General features: G+C 40.4%; 1 protein-coding gene across 40 annotated transcripts in view; it reads left to right on the top strand.

Moving 5' to 3' along the window:
• The window catches only part of NRCAM (neuronal cell adhesion molecule), a 193,182-nt gene that overhangs the window by 132,161 nt on the left and 38,725 nt on the right, over nt 1-22,296 (top strand). For 29 of the 40 annotated variants that reach the window (XR_013231151.1, XM_077338555.1, XM_077338556.1 and 26 more), the window contains 8 exons: nt 399-500; nt 6,958-7,155; nt 7,254-7,324; nt 7,937-8,162; nt 8,383-8,498; nt 9,157-9,361; nt 10,169-10,291; nt 16,043-16,228. Coding sequence is in view for 39 of the 40 variants with exons in the window: in XM_077338555.1 (XP_077194670.1) it covers nt 399-500; nt 6,958-7,155; nt 7,254-7,324; nt 7,937-8,162; nt 8,383-8,498; nt 9,157-9,361; nt 10,169-10,291; nt 16,043-16,228 (1,227 nt within the window). In the remaining variant the exon portion in view is untranslated. The remainder of the gene's footprint in view (nt 1-398; nt 501-6,957; nt 7,156-7,253; nt 7,325-7,936; nt 8,163-8,382; nt 8,499-9,156; nt 9,362-10,168; nt 10,292-16,042; nt 16,229-22,296) is intronic. The other 11 variants (XM_077338535.1, XM_077338541.1, XM_077338551.1 and 8 more) reach the window with 1 other exon arrangement.

Below are 22,296 nucleotides of genomic sequence, written 5' to 3' on the forward strand. Positions count from 1 at the left end.
TTCTCCTACTACTACTTTCCCCCCCCCAGCACATATTTGTGTTCCTTTTTATTTCCCTTTTTATTGTAAGGGAACATTGGCTTTCATACAGATTAGTGTAATATTCATGGTCATTAATCATACATTGAAACTGCTGGTGAATCATTGCATTTCATCTTTTCTACTTCCCAGTGTCAGTTATTTCATAATACGAAAGAAAATCTGGCACTGGATTCATGTAATAATTCTAGCTTTTTTTTTCCTGCCATTGATTTCCAGCAACATTGGTTGTCACATTTCATTGCTGTTGCATGCTAGTGAGTGTGATTAGTAAATCCGTTTTACATGCTAAAAGCAGTTTTAATGTTCTTGAGACATAATGGATATTTTAATCTTCTCTGTGCTTATTTGGCTTACAGATCGTCCTGATCCTCCGTTTGATTTGGAATTGACTGACAAACAAGAGAGAAGTGTTCAGCTCACATGGATACCAGGAGATGACAATAACAGCCCTGTCATAAGTATGGTTTTGCCATATTGAAATGAAGTTCCAGTATAAGCTATGAAGACACAATGTTCATTTAAATGGAATGTGTTTTTTTCAGATTCTGATGTCATTAATTTGCAAGTGTATTAAATGACATGATATTGTACAATTTCCTCCTTCAAGGATCGCTGCCTTGCCGTGGCAAGGGGGCTAGCGTAGCTCAGTGACGCTATGAGCTATGCTGTGCAGGGCCACCGAAGACGGACAGGTCATAGCTGAGAGCTCTGACAAAAGGTGATCCACTGGAGAAGGAAATGGCAAACCACTCCAGTATCTTTGCCATGAAAACCCAATAGACAGGTTCAAAAGGCAAAATGATATGACACCGGAAGATGAGCCCCTCAGGTCAGAAGGTGTCCAATATGCTACTGGGGATGAGCAGATGGCTAGTACGAGTAGCGCCAGAATGAATGAAGCGACTGGGCCAAAGCCGAAAGGACGTTCAGTTGTGGAAGTAACTGGTGGCGAAAACACAGTCCGATGCTGTAAAGACTTTTATTCCATAGGAACCTGGAACGTCAAGGCAAGCTGGACGTGGTGAAACAAGAGATGACAAGACTGAACACCAACATTTTAGGAATCAGTGAACTCAAATGGACAGGAATGAGTGAATTTAATTCAGATGACCATCAGGTATACTACTGTGGACAAGAATCTCGCAGAAGAAATGGAGTAGCCTTCATAATCAATAAGAGAATAGGAAAAGCAGTCTTGGGATACAATCCCCAAAATGACAGAATGATCTCAGTTTGAATCCAAGACAAACCATTCAACATCCAGGTCTATGCCCCAACCACTGCTGCTGAAGAGGATGAAGTCGACCAGTTCTGTGAAGCCCTACAACACCTTCTAGAAGCAACGCCAAAAAATGACGTGCTTATCATCATGGGGGATTGGAATGCTAAAGTAGGAAGCCGAAAGATAACCGGGATAACAGGCAAGTTTGGCCTTGGAGTACAAAATGAAGCAGGGCACAGGCTGGTAGAATTTTGTCAAGAGAATTCAATGGTCTTTTCCAAACACTCTTTTTTTTTTTATAGAGAGTTTTTATTTTATTTTCCAGAGTTAAAGACAGTGAGATACATGCAATCTACATTGTTAATACAGAAAAGGAGAGTTATGCTCTTCATTTGATACACTTGGTTCCCCATTTTAATCCCCTTTGTAAATAGTTCAGGTAAGGGCCCCATTGATCTTGAAAGGCCTCTTCTATTCTTCCGTTCACTACTAGTGTCAGTTCGGCCATCTTGGCAAAATCAGCTAGTTTATTCAGCCAGTCTTCTGTCGAGGGTCGTTCTTGCGTTTTCCATTTCTTGGCCAATTCTAGTCTTGCTGTCGTCGTCGCATAGGAGAAGAAGCTCTGTATGTGGGTTGGGAGGCACTGCGGAAAAACATTTTAGTTCCCCGTTTCAATCTTAAAAACCCTCTTCTCTTCATTTAAGATTATAAGACTGGCTACAATATTATGGACTTTTACCCAAAGCTTATAGACTTTTTATAGACTTTTTCACGTTTGCACCACATTTAAAAAGAGAAGTCTACTTTGTTACCATCATTTCAGCATTTGTTTGCATAGTTTCTGACAATTTTAACAATCATAAACAGTTTATACTTAACGTGGTCCTAGAGCCCTCCACATTTCCACTAGGGAAAAGGAAAAAGGAAAAAAAACAAGCCTGCTTAGTTGTACGGAAAGAAGAGAAACAAATATATGTTTATGAGTTGCTAAGGTTATTAAGTTATATAAGTGTACATTATTAATACCAGAAATGATAAAATGGAGTCTTCATTAATTAATAGAATAAATTCTTCGTTAGTTACATTTACACCTCCTCAGTTAGGAACCTCCTTTTAGTTATGCTTTAAGTTTAGGCTGAAAGTCACTACAGAGATATGTTAGATAATTCAAATTCAGCTATCATAGGAAATCTAAAACCCCACACTATAATGTAAGCCCATTCCATTAGGTGTCTCCTTTTAGTTATGCTTTAATTTTGGGCTGGTAGACACTACGAAATTAGATTTAATAATACAAATTCAGCTTACTTAGAAGATCTTAGACCCCAGATTAACTTCTTAACTAGTTATATTGCCTATATAGCTACGGAAAGGAGGGAAAAGAGGAAAAGAATTTCAACCACTGTGTTACATTTCCATTCCCCAAGCTTCTTAAGGGGGTCTCATATTGAGGCTTGTTACGTCTTGTGGCTCCCATTGACTAATGTTCTGTCCTGTTGGTCTTTGGCTAGGAAGGTACAGTTGTAGTCTTTCCCTCGGAGTATACATCGATAAATCTTGAAACAGTTGTACCTCCTGGACTCCAATATCAGTACAGATGTTTTTCCAAGAAGCTCCTTTCAATCGATTGCTTTCACTGCAGATCCATATGTCTTTTAATTGATTCTTGTGTACTGTTGCTTTGGAGTGGCTGTATATCTTCTCAGGTAGGGTGTCCTTATCTGAGCTGCAAGACTCTGACATCCCCTTTTCCATCTCCATAATTTCAGATTCCTCTTCTGCTGGTAATTTTCCACCTTGTTTAGAGATATCATCAGCCACTACTGTTGGTTCATCATTCCTGTTAGAAACTTCTTCCTTAATGCCTTTAAACTCCATGAGCATATTTTTAAGCGAGCCATTTATAGATTCTTTCAGGTCTTGTGTTTGTTTCTCTAGAAGATATGCAAATTTTTTAAGCGAAAACATGTTCCAGGCTTGGAATTTTGTTAGACTTAATCAATTATGCATATGTTGTTTCCAAAATATATTTGCAATTTTGCAAATAACCAGTAGAGGTCCTACAGAGTCCTAACGAAAGCAACAGTCTGTTTTGATATTAAAGCAATGTCTCTGGAGTTTAGTTCTCGCGAGATCTTTCCAGGCACGGCTCTTATCTCTCTTATCTTCGAAAACCAAAACATATGCAATAAGAGGTGTTACTTATTAGTTTGAGTTAATTTAAGTCCATCTTCTACTTAGAAAAGAAAATTAGCCTGCCTCATAATGGCCCATTATGCACGGCCGCCGAAACGGCGATTTCGGGTCACGTGGAAAACGCAGAGGGGGAAGACGCGACGCATACCGGTTATGCACGGGGCGGGGCGCGACGGTGGCAAAACCCAGAGTAACCGATTATGCACGCGCCGATCCGGGCGCCGCTTCTGGTTGCGCCCCGCTCACCCGGAAGCTGCGCTTTCTTCCGCGTTTCACTGACGCGGCTTTTTCGGCGGCATGCACTGAAGCTGCAGCCGGTTGCAGCCGACTCCGTGCGTTATCCGTGATTTTAGTCGCTGCCATTCCACCCCGAATGTGCACTAAAACCCCCGTGCATAATGGGTCAATGAGGTGGCATCAAGCAGAGCCAGAAACGGGGGAAAAAGTAGAGACGGAGAAGCGGAAGAGCACTTGCATCTCTGCGTTGATTAATGACTCAATATCTTGGAATTTGGCAGTGTCCACCCCCTCAGTTGCAATAAATTGTCTTCCTGTCACTCTAGCTTGTTTGGATTAGAGAAAGCAACTTTCCACGCCGAGAGTTTATTCCAGGGAAGAGGGTGCCGGGGGAAACCTCACTCACTGTTTGTAGGCTCGATCTGATGTCTGCCAGATGTTTTCACTCCGGAGTTGTGGTGAGTCGAAGGTCTTGCTGGGAGGTATCCAATTAGCTTTGTAGATTAAAATAAGCTTTGTAGATTGCAGAGTTGAAAAAGGAGGAAAGGGAGGAAAGGATATTAAAATGGCGGACGGCGCTTGCTGGACCCTGTGCACACTGAGCTTACGTTCCAGTGGGAGATTAATTTCCCTGCGAAACAGAGAGGCCCCAGAGATTCACAAGGAATTTCTGAGAAGATTGTGGGTGGGTTAGCGTACCCAAAACCCAATTCTGTCAATCACAGCAGCGATTGACCCTCAGTGGAACAGGAGCTCGAAGGCGGAGCCATGGCCTCCAAACACTCTTTTCCAACAACCCAAGAGATGACTCTACACATGGACATCACCAGACGGTCAACACAGAAATCAGATTAACTATGTGCTTTGCAGCCAAAGAAGGAGAAGTTCTATACAGTCAGTAAAAACAAAACCAGGAGCTGATTGTGGTTCAGATCATCAGCTTCTTGTGGCAAAATTTAGGCTTAAATTGAAGAAAGTAGGGAAAAGCACTAGGCCACTCAGGTATGAACTAAATCATATCCCCGATGAATATACAGTAGAGGTGACAAATAGATTTAAGGAATTAGATCTGATAGACAGAGTGCCTGAAGAACTATGGACGGAGGTTCGCAACATTGTATAAGAGGTAGCAACTAAAACCATCCCAAAGAAAAAGAAATGCAAGAAATCAAAATGGCTGTCTGAGGAAGCTTTACAAATAGCTAAGGAGAGAAGGGAAGTGAAAGGCAAGGGAGAAAGATACACCCAATTGAATGCAGAATTCCAGAGAAAAGCTAGAAGAGATAAGAATGCCTTTTTAAATGAACAGTGCAAACAAATAGAAGAAAACAATAGAATGGGGAGGACCAGAGATCTTTTCAAGTAAATTGGAGATATGAAGAGAACGTTTCATGCAAAGATGGGTATGATAAGGAACCAAAATGGTAGGGACCTCACAGAAGCAGAAGAGATTTTAAAAAGGTGGCAAAATTATACAGAAGAACTATACAAGAGTAAGTTTAACATCCCTGATAAACACAGTGGGGTAGTTACTGACCTGGAGCCAGACATCCTGGAATGTGAAGTCAAATGGGCCTTAGGAAGTCTGAGCAACAATAAAGCTAGTGGTGGTGACAGCATTCCAGGTGAACTATTCAAAATCTTAAAAGATGATGCAGTAAACGTGCTACACTCAATATGCCAGCAAATTTGGAAAACTCAACAATGGCCACAGGATTGGAAAAGGTCAGTTTACATTCCAATCCCAAAGAAGGGCAATGCCAAAGAATGTTCAAACTGCCGCACCATTGCACTCATTTCTCATGCTAGCGAAGTTATCCTCAAAATTTTACAAGCTAGGCTCCAGCAATATGTGGACCGAGAACTTCCAGAAGTACAGGCAGGATTTCGAAGAGGCAGAGGAACTAGAGATCAAATTGCCAACATACGCTGGATCATGGAGAAAGCTAGGGAGTTCCAGAAGAACATCTACTTCTGCGTCATTGACTATGCTAAAGCCTTTGATTGTGTGGAGCACAACAAATTGTGGCAAGAGATGGGAATACCAGAACATCTTATTTGTCTCTTGAGAAACTTATATGCAGGTCAAGAAGCAACATTGAGAACTGAACATGGAATCACTGATTGGTTCAAAATTGAGAAAGGAGTTCGGCAAGGCTGTATACTGTCGCCTTGCCTATTTAACTTGTATGCGGAGCACATCATGACAAAGGCAAAATTAGAGGAGTCACAAATTAGGATCAAGATTGCAGGGAGAAATATCAACAACCTCAGATATGCAGATGATACCACTCTAATGGCAGAAAGTGAAGAGGAACTAAAGAGCCTGTTGATGAGGGTGAAGGAGGAGAGTGCAAAGGTTGGCTTGAAACTCAACATCAAGAAAACAAATATCATGGCATCCGGCCCTCTCAATTCCTGGCAAATAGATGGGGAAGAAATGGAGATAGTGACAGATTTTATTTTCCTGGGCTCCAAGATCACTGCAGACGGGGACTGCAGCAAAGAAATTAAAAGACGCTTGCTCCTGGGGAGGAAAGCTATGGCAAATCTAGACAGCATCCTAAAAAGCAGAGACATCACCCTGCCAACAAAAGTGCGTCTAGTCAAGGCTATGGTATTCCCAGTTGCAATGTATGGCTGCGAAAGTTGGACCATAAGGAAGGCCGAGCGTCAAAGAATTGAGGCTTTTGAACTCTGGTGCTGGAGAAGACTCTTGCGAGTCCCTTGGACTGCAAGGCGAACAAACTGGTCAGTCCTAGAGGAGATCAGCCCAGACTGCTCCTTAGAAGGCCAGATCCTGAAGATGAAATTCAAATACTTTGGCCACCTCATGAGAAGGAAGGACTCCCTGGAGAAGAGCCTAATGCTGGGAGCGATCGAGGGCAAAAGAAGAAGGGGACAACAGAGAATGAGGTGGCTGAATGAAGTCACTGAAGCAGTAGGTGCAAACTTAAATGGAGTCCAGAGAATGGTAGATGACAGGAAGGCCTGGAGGATCATTGTCTATGGGCTTGCGATAGGTCGGACACGACTTCGCACCTAACAACAATTGTACAATTTATAAAATTTTTAAAAACTGAAAAATATTGGAAAAATTATAAAGGATTAGAAAAGGTTTCATGTTTTGTAGAATGCTGCTTTACACTACATTCCGTTGAGGGCTTACATTTTAATGTACTGTATATACATTCAGTTCTAAAAAAATCCGTGGAAAAGTTATGGTTTCTGAAACCAAATATTTTTCACTTTTTGTTCAGAATATATCGTTGAATATGAAGATGCCATGCATGAACCAGGGATATGGCACTACCATATGGATGTCCATGGGATGCAGACAACTGTACAACTGAAACTGTCACCATATGTGAACTATTCATTTCGTGTAATAGCTGTTAATGAAATTGGAAAGAGTCAGCCAAGTGATCCTTCTGAAAGATACTTGACAGAATCTGCAAGTAAATGAACATTATCCCTTATCAATATCAGCTTAGTTTGAAGATAGTATTGAATTATTCGGGAAAATAGCTTATTGTTATAAATATTTACCTTCCAGAGCCAGATGAAAATCCAACTGTCATTCAAGGGAATGGATCAGAACCTGATAAATTGGTGATTATGTGGGAGGTAAGGACTTTGATAAAATAATAAAAACCAGTGTTTGTATTTCCCATACATGTAGAAAAGTACATATACATTCTCACCTAGAAAAGCAGAACCATTATTGAACATTATTTAATGTCACTCATTTGTTCATTATGGTTGAAAAGACAACTGTATAATTTTATGTGGTAACTTGTGATTCTGTTATGATCACTTGCATCAACCTAAAAATAACAAAGTGTGATTTAAATCTATGCCAATGCATAACATGTTACAAGTATTAGCCACCCAAGATGTACAGAGTTTTCTGGTAAATGCAACTAAACTATAAATTAAAATAAACTAAATCTTGAAAGTTCTGTTTTTTCAGGATTTTTATATTCTAGTAGTTGTCCCCAAATAATGCTTGTGTAAAGATGTTAGCACATTTGAAATGTGAATAAAGTTACTCAACACAGGAACTGCTAGACTCATGTTAGAATGTATCATACTTGGATACAGCTGAAAAGGAAGGCAAATTAATTAATTCAGTAATAATATCTGATTAAGTGGTTATATTGGGACAATTTTTCAAGGCCATTCATTTTATATAAATGATTGCGTATTTTTCTTTGCTGATAATTTTTTGTATTTTAGCCATTAAAGCGTATTCAGTCTAACGGTCCAGGACTTCAGTATCAAGTCAGTTGGCGGCAAAAGGATGTTGATGATGAGTGGACATCTGTTACAGTTGCTAACATATCTAAGTATATTGTGTCTGGTACACCAACTTTTGTTCCATATGAGATAAAAGTACAGGCATTAAATGATTTGGGATTTGCACCAGAACCTTCAGCAGCAATTGGATATTCTGGGGAAGACTGTAAGTTTTTCAAGTTGATTTTTGCAATTATTTTGGCTATTTATATAGAAGCTCTGTTTATCTAAGACTTCAAAATCATATTGTAACCCAAAATGATATTGTAACCCAATGTTTGTTACATAGCTACCCCACCAGATCTCTAAATTCATGAAGCCCAAAATATTATATAAGTGAATGTGGGTGGCTCTAACCTGAATGTTGTTACCTTTGTCCCCCACAGTACCAATGGTTGCACCAGAAAATTTGGAAGTACATGTTATAAACAGCACCTTAGCAAAAGTGCGGTGGGATCCTGTTCCACTAAACCTTGTCCGAGGCCATCTTCAGGGGTACAATGTATGTTATTCACAGAAATTTCTTAATCAATTGTGTGTTTAAAAGGGAACATCTGTCTGTGAATTTTGGATTATAATGTTTTCTCCCAACAATATTAGCGCTGCTATAGTTTTCACTGCTAATAGCTAGGACATCCTTATTTTTATCATAACAACATAACAGATGATATACAAATAATGTTTTAGATAAAATTGGCAAGTGTGATATATTGACAACCAGTACAGTTACTAGTCATATAATGCTACACTATTTAAGGTAGAAGTTTATGTAGCCTTTTCAAATGTAAGGGGGGGAAATAAAGTCTAAAATAAATGTTTTACAGTCAATATTGACTAAATAATCCTGCAGCCCACAGTTAGTGAAATGTTAGGGGGGATAGCTACTCTTTGAAATGTTAGGGGGGATAGCTACTCTTAAAGACAATTGGAAATATCTGTATTGGGACCAGTAATCTAATTCCATGAGACAGGTTTCAGAAGACATGATACTGGACTATATATGCCGTTAAATTAAATGAGACTTTCATGAAAACAACAAGTTCAGGAAATAATATGCATTATTACAGTATGTTTTAATATTTCAAATATGTATCTACGTAAACCAAAATCCTACCATAGTGTACATCCTGATTTGATAAATTCTTATGTCTGATGTCCAGATTTACTACTGGAAAGTACAAAGCTTGTCTGGGAAAAGTAAGCGGCATGTGGACAAACAGGTGTTGACTTTCAGTGGAAATAAGACTCAAGGAATGTTGCCAGGACTGGAGCCATATAGTTCTTACAAGTTGAATGTTAAAGTGTTTAATGGGAAAGGAGAAGGACCATCAACCCCTGACAAGAAATTTACAACGCCTGAAGGAGGTATGCAATTAGAAAACTGTTCAATACAGCTGAAGTATTTAGACTGATTACTGCTAACATATAACAGTGAACATTGTTGCTAATCTCATAAAATTGTGATTTATTATATAAATAAATTAGGTAAAATGTAATAACAAAGCCTATATTTTAAAAAATTTACTTCCGCCTGAAAAAGAAGTATTAATATTGCATTTTTAATCACAACTTTTAAAGGCTTTTTAAAATGTTTATCTGATTATAATACAGCAACATAATACTAATTCTTACAGAACCAGTTTGGTGTAGTGGTTAGGAGTGCAGACTTCTAATCTGGCATGCCAGGTTCGATTCTGCACTCCTCCACATGCAGCCAGCTGGGTGGCCTTGGGCTCGCCACAACACTGATAAAACTGTTCTAACTGAGCAGTGATATCAGGGCTCTCTCAGCCTCACCCACCTCACAGGGTGTCTGTTGTGGGGAGAGGAAAGGGAAGGCAACTGTATGCCGCTTTGAGCTTCCTTCAGGTAGAGAAAAGCGGCATATAAGAACCAACTTCTTCTTCTTCTTCTTCTTCTTCTTCTTCTTCTTCTTCTACAGTTCTTACAGTGCTCAGAATCCTTACTGAGGTCTATTTGAAGGAAAGGTTTTGTAACTTTGTACAGTAAGCATATGTATTGAAATCAGATATGGATAGAATTAGGATGTAGGTCACCAGTACAACTTCTTCAAGGGGAAATGTAAATAAATGTAATTTCTTTTATTATATCATGTTTGAATTTTATTTTTTCTCGTTATCTATAAAATGTCTCATACTATCTTCTTAAAAGTTCCTAGTGTGCCCTCCTTTCTGAAGATTACTAACCCAAGTTTGGACTCACTCACTTTGGAATGGGGACCACCTACTCATCCAAATGGTGTTTTGATAGGATATACGTTGAAATTTCAGCCAAGTAAGTACACTGAGTTTCTTATTTATACAAAAACTATTCACTTAAAAAGGAATTGTAGCTTTTAGTATGGTTGAGTACAAGATTTCTTTATATGGGAAGGAACATTAAATCAGCTTTTCAAGTGAGAGCAAATGACATTAAATCAAAATATGCATTTTGCTGAAAACGTTGTGTTCAACTTGAGGGAATAACCTTCCTTGGGAGAGGCAATGTACAGGCTGAAGGATACATTCAACCATAGAGTAGACCAGTGTGGTGCAGTGAGTTTTAGACTAGGACAAGGGAAACACAGTTTCAGGTGTCAGTCATAGAACCTCATTGGCTGATACTGGACTACTCACTCTCTTTGAGCCTAACTACCTCAGGGGGTTGTTGCAAGAATAAAAATGAAGACGGTTTAACAGTTTTGTAAACCACTTTGGATCTGCACTGAAATAAATCAAAATAACTGTTAATGAGAGTGATGATTTAAGCCACAATTCTGCTGTCTTTGTGTAAACACAATGCATATAGCAGAATGCTGATTCATAGAAGGCAAGCAATTCTTTCTCTGTTGCTCTTTTCATGACATTGAACCAGCTAAGTCACAACCTGACAATTAATTTCACACATTCTCAGGGGTCCCCCCCCACAGCCCAGTCTCTCCAGCCTTCTGTCAATAGAATAAACTAAGTATCATGGTTACATCATTTTAGTCCAAGAAGAACTGAGTAACTTTCTTGGTCACAGGCTTTATTTTTGTGCTTCACAGAGGACCTGACATTACATCAGAAAAAAAATGTGTTTCTTACATGGGTACAAGCTTCAGAAAGCTCCAAACCGCTCAGAGATCCTTACATTGTGTAGCCGTAGTGCATACAGAATCAGTGTGGTGTAAGTAGAATGTTGGACAACGATGTGGGGGATTTAGGTTCACATCCCCTTCTGCCATGGAAGATCATTGGACAGCTAATCATACACAGCCTAACTTACATCACAGGTTGTTGTGAAGATACAATGAAGAAGTGCATTTTTCTATGATGTTTGAAATGAACATCCCCCCCCCCCTCTGGACTGGAGAGGAGGGGGTTGGGCTGTGGCTTTCCAGACTCACATCAGCTCAACTTTATACAAATGCACATCAGTCTATCTAAAGGCAATGGAATTGTCAACCCCAAGCAGAGATAAAGGTTTGGAGGACTTTAGCCTCCAGAGATTCCAGGAGATTGCCATGAAGTTGCTCCTTGACTCAACTCAACTGGGCCTATTCTGCAATGAATTATTTTTCCCGCATTTATTCTTATTGTTCTCCATTCGATTCAGGCACGGACATAGTAAGTGATCTGCAACAAAGTTTCCCCGAACCGAAATAGCCTTCAGTCGCTTTCGCCATCTGCATCTGGGTGGGCTCCCCCACCCAACTGTAGCCCTCCTTATTGCTTCTCGATCACACACCCCTCCCCCAGTTTGTGATGGGCTACCAGGAAATTTAGCGCCCACTGCACCACTTTAAAGTACTTTACACTTATCAGTCCCCCCCACCCCTCCCTCCCTCCCCCATGCATAACAATATGTAAGGGCCCCGGGGCAGAGTGAGCCTATGAAATGCATGGCCAAAGGGGGGAGGAGTTTGCAAATGGCGGTAAGGTGGAGCTCAGAGGAGAGGTCACCAGAAAACTGAGTTTCTATTTAGACAAAGAATATATTATGCCTCAAGCCCCTTAAATAATTTTTCTTTAAAAAAGAAAGAAAAGGCTCTGTAAAATGTATGTTCAGATTAGTGAGCAGAGAGCAGAGTGTAGCATAAAACAGTGAATAATGGACTGTTATTAGTCTCTCAACAATCCCAAGCAAAGGATCCAAAGGATAGCCCTTTCTTTTTGAGTCCGCGACTCAACCAATCAGCAAGAGACAAACATGCTACATCAGCATTGAAAACATGTTTACAGCATTGTACAAAAGTTGTGTTGGGAGGAGTGCCGGTTAATCCTGAAGCCGCGGACACATGCACTTTCATCTGTTGGGCTTCCGGAGCGCTTTAATCGGATATCCCATAAAATAAGCACCCTGATATTCCAATGAAAAGGTAGGGTCAGTGAGGGTCGAGGCATGGAGGTTACAGATGGAAAATTTCCATCGACCAAAATCAAAACGGAAATCGATTTCAGTGCAGACGGGAGGGATTTAATCGATCTAGGATTGCAATAGAAGCTTCGTGCTTCAGCCCAGGTTAGTGGGTGAGGTTGTTGTTAGGTGCAAAGTCGTGTCCGACCCATCACAACCCCATGAACAATGATCCTCCAGGCCTTCTTGTCTTCTACCATTCCCCAGAGTCCATTTCAGTTTGCTCCGACTCCATCCAACCACCTCATTCTCTGTCGCCCCCTTCTTCTTTTGCCCTCAATCACTCCCAGAATTAGGCTCTTCTCCAGGGAGTCCTTCCTTCTCATGAGGTGGCCAAAGTGGGTGAGGAAAAGAGGTTAAATCTTTCAGGGGAAAAAGGAAGAAGCTCTCTTTTGATATGGAATCCCTCAGGAAATAAGAACTATAACCTTGTCAGGAATCAGGCTGAGCCTAGCCTGCAGAGTCTGTGATAAAGGCATATCCAAGATCCAACAGCCAGTTACAAATCCAAAGAGAGCTTTATTAGACAGAGTCCACAGAACACTAAGGCAAAGCAAGATCTTCCTAAGCAAAGATCTTGATAATAAAGTACAATAGGAAACCCAGGGCAGATATAGAGCCCATCACATAAGGGAGGGGGCACATAGTCATTTTGGCGGGAGAGCAAGAGGGCGGCAAAGGTGGGTTGATTCCCAGGTGACCAGATGGCTCGGAATCTTATCTAGGCAGTTGGCGCATTGTTGAGACTTGAGTTGTCTCCACAAGGACATTTATAGTAAGATTGATACCTCAGCAATGGAACCTCTCCCGCTGGGAAATCAAAGGGAGGTTAGAAGCTAGCAGACAGATTTATTGTTTTACAGCCTTGGCTTGGGCCGGCTGGTGAGAGACCAAAAGGTTTGTGAGAAAGCGAAACTTAGCTGGCATGAATCGAGGTTCATGATAAACCTGAGGTGTGAGTCAGGTAGCCATTGGCCATGAGGTCTTCTGAAGGACTGGAGCAAGCTCTAAAGTAAAGGGAACTGTACAGGAATCTATAAGTGCTTAAGCTTAAGGAGCCAGTCCTATATTTTAACATCTGGAAGGGCATGTTTAGCAAGAGGATCAGCAGTATTTGAGCGTTTACCCAGTTTCTTTTGGAATCTCTTGCTCAATCTGGTGCTATGCTAAATATCCATGTGTAAGCATTTTCTTTTTAATAAATTATAACTTTTCATGCTGCTGGTGGTTTTCTATACTACATAGACCTCCACTGTCTTGGACATGCTATTATAAAGGGGAGCTCAAGGAAAGGGAGGGAGGCTAGCAGTTGGCAAGTAGATATTCCTCCAGGGATGCACCAGGCAGTAAATTGTCCATGTGGTAGTCAAGCACTGTGTAGCAGGAGATAGAGGCAAGGCGGGCAATTCCATATATATGTCAGTGCTGGCAGTGGTCACCCTAGAGAAGAGATGGCCAAACTGTGGCTCTCCAGATGTCCATGGACTACACTTCCCATGAGCCCCTGCCAGCATGCTAGATGGGCTCATGGGAAGTGGCAGGGGCTCATGGGAAGTGTAGTCCGTGGACATCTGGAGAGCCACAGTTTGGCCAACCCCCCCCCCTCTCACTCTCTCTCTAGGCCAGAATTGTTAAGGATGTGAGACTCATTCAACTGCACGTTTACCAACTGCCCATTCTCCATGCCTTTGTGCAGCCTAGGCCCAAATTCTAAATAAAAAACAAGCATAAAAGAAAATGACATGGGATACATTAACATACAGTAAAAACATTAACACTACAGCAACATATACTTTTTATTAAAAAGGAGACAAAATTGACATTTGTATTAAAATAAGGGGATGGCTGGGAAAAGGGAAAAAAAGGGTTCATATGATCAGCCCATTTTAGCATGTCTAATCTTGAGAACCGGATTTGATTCACTATTCCTACACATGTAGCCATTTGGGTGACCTTGGGCTAGTCACAGTTCTCTTAGGGGTATTCTATGTATTGTTATATGTTCTATGTAAATGTTCTACAATCTTTCATATAAACTGCCCAGAGCCGTATAAACATCTAAATAAATAAATAAATGACTTCTTTCAGAGCAGTTCTCTCAGCCACACCTACCTCACAGGGTAGCTGTTGTGGGGAAAGGAAGGGAATAGTGTTTGTGATTCTTTTGGGTAGTGAAAAGCGAAGCATAAGAAAACAGCTCTTCTTCTATTTGTAAAGGCAGAAATAAAAGATATGAAGCAGCCTTCAGAAAAAAACCTGGAGAAAAATCTGGAGAAAAAAAACCTATTAATTCTCAACCAAGGTTTCATGATGGCCCTGGAAGCATTTCCTAAATGGATGGGAGTTAATTAATTTTTTGGTATATATTTTAAATTGGTTAAACATGTATCAGGTGATATGACCATATATGGTCAGGTCAAACTGCCCTCCCCTAAATGGCCAACATTGGGTCTGGAGAGGGTAGTAAAATGAGGGGCCCTGGGTGGGCATCTGAGACAGCTGTGTTACCCAACCATATTCAACATGATCATGCTACTTAAGGGTTTTCTTGAAGCCTGAAGAATGTTTCAAGGGTTTCTCAGTGGTAAAAAAGTTGAGAAACACTGGCCTATAGAGTAAAAAAGAAGGCATCTGGATGGATGAAGGTTGCCATGATTGTATGGTAGCCTGTTTCCTTGTGGGGCAGTTGATTGGTCTGGAGAGGGAGTTTGTTCAGTGCGTATGTAGTCAAAAGAGCATTGACTGGATGAAGTGTGGAGAGAAATCTGTGTTCTTTGTGGAAGTATTAGCATAAGTGGCATGAAAAAACAAACCTTTGTGTTCTCTAAAGAACTTTAGAGAAAGAATTGTATTTATCTTCACCATTACACTTAGGAACTTTGCTGAAACTATTATATTGAAACTGTTTCCTCAGTAGGGATATTGTTTGGATTTGCATTTTTAAAGGGTTGAGTTTTTTGTATGTTTCTGCACTGAACTTGGCCTCTTCGGGCACAGTTCCAAGTTGCCCTCTCATTTGCCTGACAGCAAAGGAATCCCCAGAAAGCTGGTTTTCATTTTTTAAAGCAGGGATAAACAGGGCCTAATCGGGGCTGCCAAATGTGGAGTTGCATGCCATTGGGTTTTTGAGTTGTTTGGGAATGCCCTTTTTCTTGTTGCCATCCTCCCTCCGTTCTGAAAAATCTGCCTTAAAAAAAAAGGTGTCTGCTTGCACGTTTGTTTTCATTGCACCCTTTAATCCCTCCATTCTGTGTCATTGATTGCCTTCCCCCTTCCTCCCAAAGTGTTCCGAATGAATGGTATGCTAGAGTCGACTCGCAGCATCCAAGGAAATCTAGAGCTAAAACAAGATATGTCTCCTAATGCAGAAAGGATGTTATCCTTCTAAATAAATTTTATTTTTACATTTAGGAGAAAATAACTGCCTTATTTAGAATAAATCTTGTTCTTTGGGTCCAACTCAGAATACAGGTGTTATAGAAAAGAGCAAATATCATAGCGGAATGTAGCTGAATAATTCTGTAACTGAATAATTCTCTAATGGGTTAGACTGCAGCAAAATGCTTTTGGATTCAGCATCTGTTATTGCCTAATGTAAGGACCAAATTAGATATTAACTTTATTCTTTGTACTGTTTTATAATTACAGTTAATAGCACACATGAATTAGGCCACTTGGAAGAGATAAGCATTCCAGCCAATGAGACAACCATGATACTAAGCAACTTAAATTATAGCACTCGATACAAGTTTTACTTCTATGCAAAAACATCAGTTGGATCTGGAAATCAAATAACAGAGGAGGCAGTAACAATTATGGATGAAGGTAAGATGGGTATGTATAAAGAGGGTTCACTTAAAATTTTAAAATTGTCCATTTTTGTCTAACTATATAAATGTGATTTTACCTAGAAAGTGGGATTTTGTAAAAGTAGCAACTAATGTTGATGCTTAAGATAAGTTACAGCAGCTGGCTCTTAACATACTCCCCCCCACACACACACACAAGCACACTATATCACACAAATATCACAGAAATAGGACTAAAATCAGAACCAAATACTACATTTATTTAAGTAAATATGTATGCCCCACATACCTGTTGAAAAGGTGGGTCCAAGAATTACTTAATATTGTGGACAATGACAGGTTACCAAAGGGGAAAGTAAGTTTTCTTTAAATAGAATTTTTCTGGTATGGCATTTTTATGGGAAATCTGTTGAATGGAATTCAATCTCCAGGACATAGAGTGCATAGTTTAAAGACATCTTCTTCACTATTTTTCATGCCCCCTGCCTCTCCCCAACAAGTCTGGCACACAGAGTAAAAGGATTCTCCTGAACAGTGTGCCATATATCTCAGAGAGTTGCAGAATGAAGGGAAGACTGGGTGGGGAATCACTGCCATCCACACGTGGAATAGTCTCTATCTTTGCAAAGGTGAGGCATATTGCTCAGAAAAGTCACCAAATCCTCAACCAGTGACTTGCCAGGGATGAAAGGAAGTTATGAGAAAGTAGAAAACACTCTGCAACTCTGTGCATTCAGGATATTTGGAACCAGCCCATTGTTATTGTAAACAGTATTAAACAATAATTATAAAGCCAAATGTTTTGCAAAGTTTCACACATCTTCAAGCACTGTTTATTGAAAGGCATTTTGCATATGTTTGTATGATATCTGTTGACTGACAGGTTAATCAGCTGTAAGATTCAGATTCAAGAATGTTACTAATTTTTTGAAACTGCATATTAACCAGTATAAATAAACCAAATGCATGATTATTAACATAGGATGTTATCCTCACTGTTGACTATTTGCTGTTGTATTCCCTAATTCTAATACTTTTTGTATTTAACTGCATGTTTATATGTGTGGATTTATGTGTAGATTTATGCTTTCCATGGAGATAAACATTTCTTTTGTTGTAATACTTAGTGCTGTTTTGATTTCCCTCCATTAACACCGTTTTTGCCTACATAATATAGGTGTCAGTAAAGGTAAAATAAATGGTAGCATTGGTAGTATTATTTGTCTGAATTTTTTATTTCTAAATTTTAAGAATACAGCAGTTAAAGAGAAAGAATAATTACAAAGGAATAATTTACTGAAACATTAGCTAGGGAAATTATAAGACATTCATTTATTTAGCATGGTATCTGCCTTAATGTTTTTTTAAATGAGTCTATTTTATTTCCGCATGAACATTACAAAGTGAAGTGATCATTACTTAATCAGATTGCACTTTCCCTCCCTCTTACCATGTGATAGGTGTATTATGTTCAGTGACTGTTGATGGTTGCTATGTTCACTGCTATGCCAAGCCATGCAGGTGTGTGGAATTTGGCACCAAAAAGAATTTGGCACTACTCTGCTGCAGTAGTATTGTAACTGTTTTGTTTTCTGCAAGAAAGAATGGTCTTTACTAAAATAGATTCATATATTTTTGATATTTTGCCTATTTACTGACCAATATTTATTTCACTTGGATAATGAGAAGCTCTGTGGATTCATTAACTGAAACCGAACTATTACTAGCATGTCCTGGTCCTTGTAATCTTTTTGGAATTTCCCATTTTTCTCCTCTTTTTATAACTTTTATTTCATGTACTTAAATAGAAAATTGTACAGAAAATGGAAATAACTTGCTGACACTGGACTGATGATGCTGGATCACTCAGACTGAAGAATCCCCAAATCTAAATAACTGTATCAAGGCCTGCAGTTGCCATACACATAACTTTATGCCATGAAAGCCATTGCAAAAATAAATTCACTGATAACATTGTCTTATAACAACAAAGTTGGAATATATTTGGATACTTAAATCTGGTGACTGGAGCTATGAACAGGCAGGATAGATCTTTCAAAAAGCCTATGAAGGGCCCCAGGTTTTCCAAAAAAGGTGAAATCTAAAAAAGATAAAAAATACAGGGGCAGCTTAAAAAATCCAAAAATGATAAAAAGAGCACCTGTAGCATTAAGCAACAAATAAATATTATTAGGCAACCACAACATCCCATGCTTCAGTTTCTATCAGTAAAAATTCAGGAGCGGGAAAGACTTTTCCAGTCCTATTTTGGTATTTGATGGAGAACTCAGGGGGCAAGGCCTGATTAGGCTTGCTAGCTCCAAATTGGAGTGGAGTTTGGGAAAAGTGGAGTTTGAGGAAGGGAGAGACCTGGGGGGGGGGGTTAAATGCCATAGTCTCCATACTCCAAAGCACTAATTTCCTCCATATGAAGCAGTGTTGCCAACCTCCATGTTTGGACTGGAGATTACCTCAAATTACAGATGACAGAGATTAATTCCCATAAATAAAATTACTAATTTGTAAGGTGGTCTATGACCTTATACCCTGCCAAGGTTGCTTCACTCCCCAATCCCAGCAATCCAAGGTTCCACCCTCATATCTCCAGGAATTCCCCAACCTGGAGTTGGCAACCCTAGGGAACTGATCTTTGTAGGTGAGAGATCTGCTGTTATTCCAGGAGATCTTCAGGCTCCACTTGGAGTTTGGCAATCTTAGGAGGAAGCAGGAAAAGGTGAGCTGCTGTGGGGTCTATCAGGAAAAGAATAGAGGAAATAGTAGGGGAGAGGAAAATGAGATGCCTCCTATAAGTCTATACAGATTACAATTTATGTATTAAACACTGTAAACTGCTATTTTTGACATCAACAGTTAATATTCAGAAGGCTTTGATTTAAATTCAGCCTCTGGTCTTTTTTTTTTTTTTAACTCTCTGTGATATTCAATATTTGCTTCAGCTTTTAAACATCTGTTGTAGTACTCTAAGTTACCTCTTTACCAGCATATACACTGCAATCCTCAACAGAGTTACACTCTTCTATGCCCACTGACTTACAAAAACAGACTTCAAGTCTGTTTAGAAGTGCACTGTAAATTCCTTATGTTTTATTAATTAGAAAATTCAGGTCCCAAGTTCTTAATAAGCAATCATGTTGCATTTGCACTAATGAGCAATATGTTTTTTTGTTTTTGTTTTTTACAAAGTGAAGTTTAACTACCAGACATCAGGAATATAGGTACTGTTGAAGAATGGGTCCTCATTTATCTAAAATTAGAATTCAAAGAGATAAATATGTTCCAGTGGCTTGATTACTTTATTACCTTACTCCCAGACAAATGTGTCTAGTATTGTGGTAAAAATGTGTTAGTTCAACTGGAGCCATGGTATCCTGCCTTTAAGCTCTTGGTGTACACTTATCATTAGGCATTATCATTAGAAGTTTTGGTATTGACCTTCAAGGCTATACGCAGTCTGGGTCCTGCTTATCTGTGGGACCACTTGGTTGCTTATGCCCCCCCCCCACCGTAGGGCTCTTCGCTGTGTGGGTATGAATCTACTGGTAGTTGCGGGCCCTCGGGATGTTCATCTGGCCTCGGCCCAGGCCAGATCCTTTTTGGTCCTGGCCCCAACCTGGTGGAATGAGCTCCCAGAAGAGCTAAGTGTCATGAACCCCGATTCATGCCATCCCGGCTCCATCCATCCCTGCATATTCTCACACTTCTATGCTTCCCCTGGCCGCATCTGGCCAAGGCCATAAAGCAATAAACCTGTCCTTTGAGAACTCCACTCCCTTCCTTTCCCAGCGGGAGAGGGCTCCGTCCGAATGTATCAATCTTACTGTAAGTGTCCTTGCGGAGACAGCCCAAAGTCTGAACAAAGTGCCAACTGCTTGATAAGGTCCCTGGCCATCTGGCCGCCTGAGAACCGGCTTGTTTTTGCCACCTTTCTACTCTCCCGCCGAAATATCCCCTGGCCCCCGCCCCTACCTGGTGCACCCTATAACTACCCCTCTCGTTCCCCCTGTACTTTGTTATTATCAAGATCTTTGCTTAGGAAGATCTTGGCCTGCTTAAGCGTACTGTGGACTTTGCCTAATAAAGCTACTTTTGAAATTTGCAACCGGCTGTTGGATTTCGAATGCGCTTTCACCAGAGGCTCCACAGGCTGGGCTCAGCCTGATTCCTGACACTAAGGGCCCTGCCAGAATTGTCAGCTTTCCACAGGGCCTGCAAGATGGAGCTCATCTGCCAGGCATACAGTTGAGGCTGGGTTCTGATATTCGATCTAGGATCCCCCTCTGGTAACATCTGATAACATCTGACTGTTAGTATTTATTAAAGTATGTTATGGGGTTTTATTGTGCTTTTTATTTTTATTAGTGTAAACCGCCATGAGCCCACCAGGGAATGGTGGTATATAAAACCAATTATAAATAAAAATAAAATAAAATAATAAATATTTTAACTTGTAGAATGTACAAACGAGTATTTTAGCAACATTGCTCATTTAGGGAGTTCTCAGTTTCTTTCATAGCTGTGGAAATAACCAAGACAATTAACAGAAATAAAGCACGTTGACAAATGACTTCATGAAAGGTTTTTGAAATTAGAAAAAAGTCGTTCTGATTCTGAACAAGGAGCATACAGTGAACTAGATTCAATTATGCTGAGAATTATAAGAGGACATTTATTATATGCTTGACCCCTGTAGCCTGAAGTATTTCTAAAAAAACAGCCTATAGATGTGATGAAACAACGCACCTCATCCCTGGTGTCCTATGGACATTATTAATAGTAGAGTCACCCCAACATCTTTATAATCTTACATTGTTTTTCCTTGAAGGAGATATTTTCTCAATTATATATATTATATTTCCTTATAGATATTTCAAACAGTGCTGGTCAGAGCCAGTAGGAAATGACAGATGTCTTTAATGAATGTTGGCATAGATTAAGTATATGTTGTAAATATCTGATGCTGCAGATACAAAAGCAGTTAATTAGCAGCTTTAGGAAAATCCATACTGTGTGCCTAGAAGTACTGCATTTTGTTCTAAAGTTTTGAATTTTGTTTTGCTTGACAAAATTTCCTTCTGTAGTTCTATAGAGCCAGCTTGGTATAGTGGTTAGGAGTGCAGATTTCTAATCTGGTGAGCCGGGTTTTATTTTGTGCTCCTCCACATGCAGCCAGCTGGGTGACCTTGAGCTTCCCACAGCACTGATAAAGCTGATCTGACCGAGCAGGAATATCAGGGCGCTCTCAGCCTCACCCACCTCACAGGATGTCTGTTGCAGGGAGAGGGAAGGGAAGGCAATCCTAAATCACTTTGAGACTCCTTTGGGTAGAGAAAAGCGGCATATAAGAACCAACCCTTTCCCTTCTTCTTCTAAAGCAGTGTTTCTCAACCGGTGATGCTCCGCAATGCCAACTATGGTGGTGGTGGGGGGGAGGCATGCGGGCAGCAATCTGTGGAGGTGGTTTGGAGGTGGCCGGTGCCATGGCTCCGCTGCTGCCACCCACTACTGCTGCCTGCTACCACCGGCCGCTGCCTGTGGAATTTCTATTCTAAAACTTTCTATAATAACTGTTAAAATTAAAAAGCTGTTAAAACTGTTAAAATAAAAAAGCAAAAACAAAATATGGGTATGGCAGAATATCCATCTGAAAGAAGAACTTTGGCCAGACAAAAGGAACCGCTTGGGCTAGAGATCACAGCTTGGGGACTGTTTCAAAACTGGCCAAGAAGTGATGCCCCCCTCCCAGCACACAACTCTGGTTTGCTCCGGCAGTGGTGTGTCAGTCCCATCTCCAGAGCGGGCCAGAATGGGAGACTGACACCCTCGCAGCCAATGGAAGATGGAGACCAGGGCAATCTGAGGCAAGTCCTGCGGGAAAGCAAAACTGAACTCCAGGCCAAGAGAGCCATGGATGCGCACATCATCTTAGCGTGTCTCCAAAAGGAAGCTTCGTGCAGGTGCACAACAATCTGGGGGTGGCGTAGAGGTGGCCAGTGCCATGGCTCCACCAACTTGGCAACCCCACGGAAGAGGCTAGGAACACCAATTGGGGTTGGGACCCCAAGGTTGAGAACC

The sequence above is a fragment of the Paroedura picta genome, chromosome 5 (genome assembly GCF_049243985.1).
Source record: "Paroedura picta isolate Pp20150507F chromosome 5, Ppicta_v3.0, whole genome shotgun sequence".
NCBI lineage: Eukaryota > Metazoa > Chordata > Lepidosauria > Squamata > Gekkonidae > Paroedura > Paroedura picta.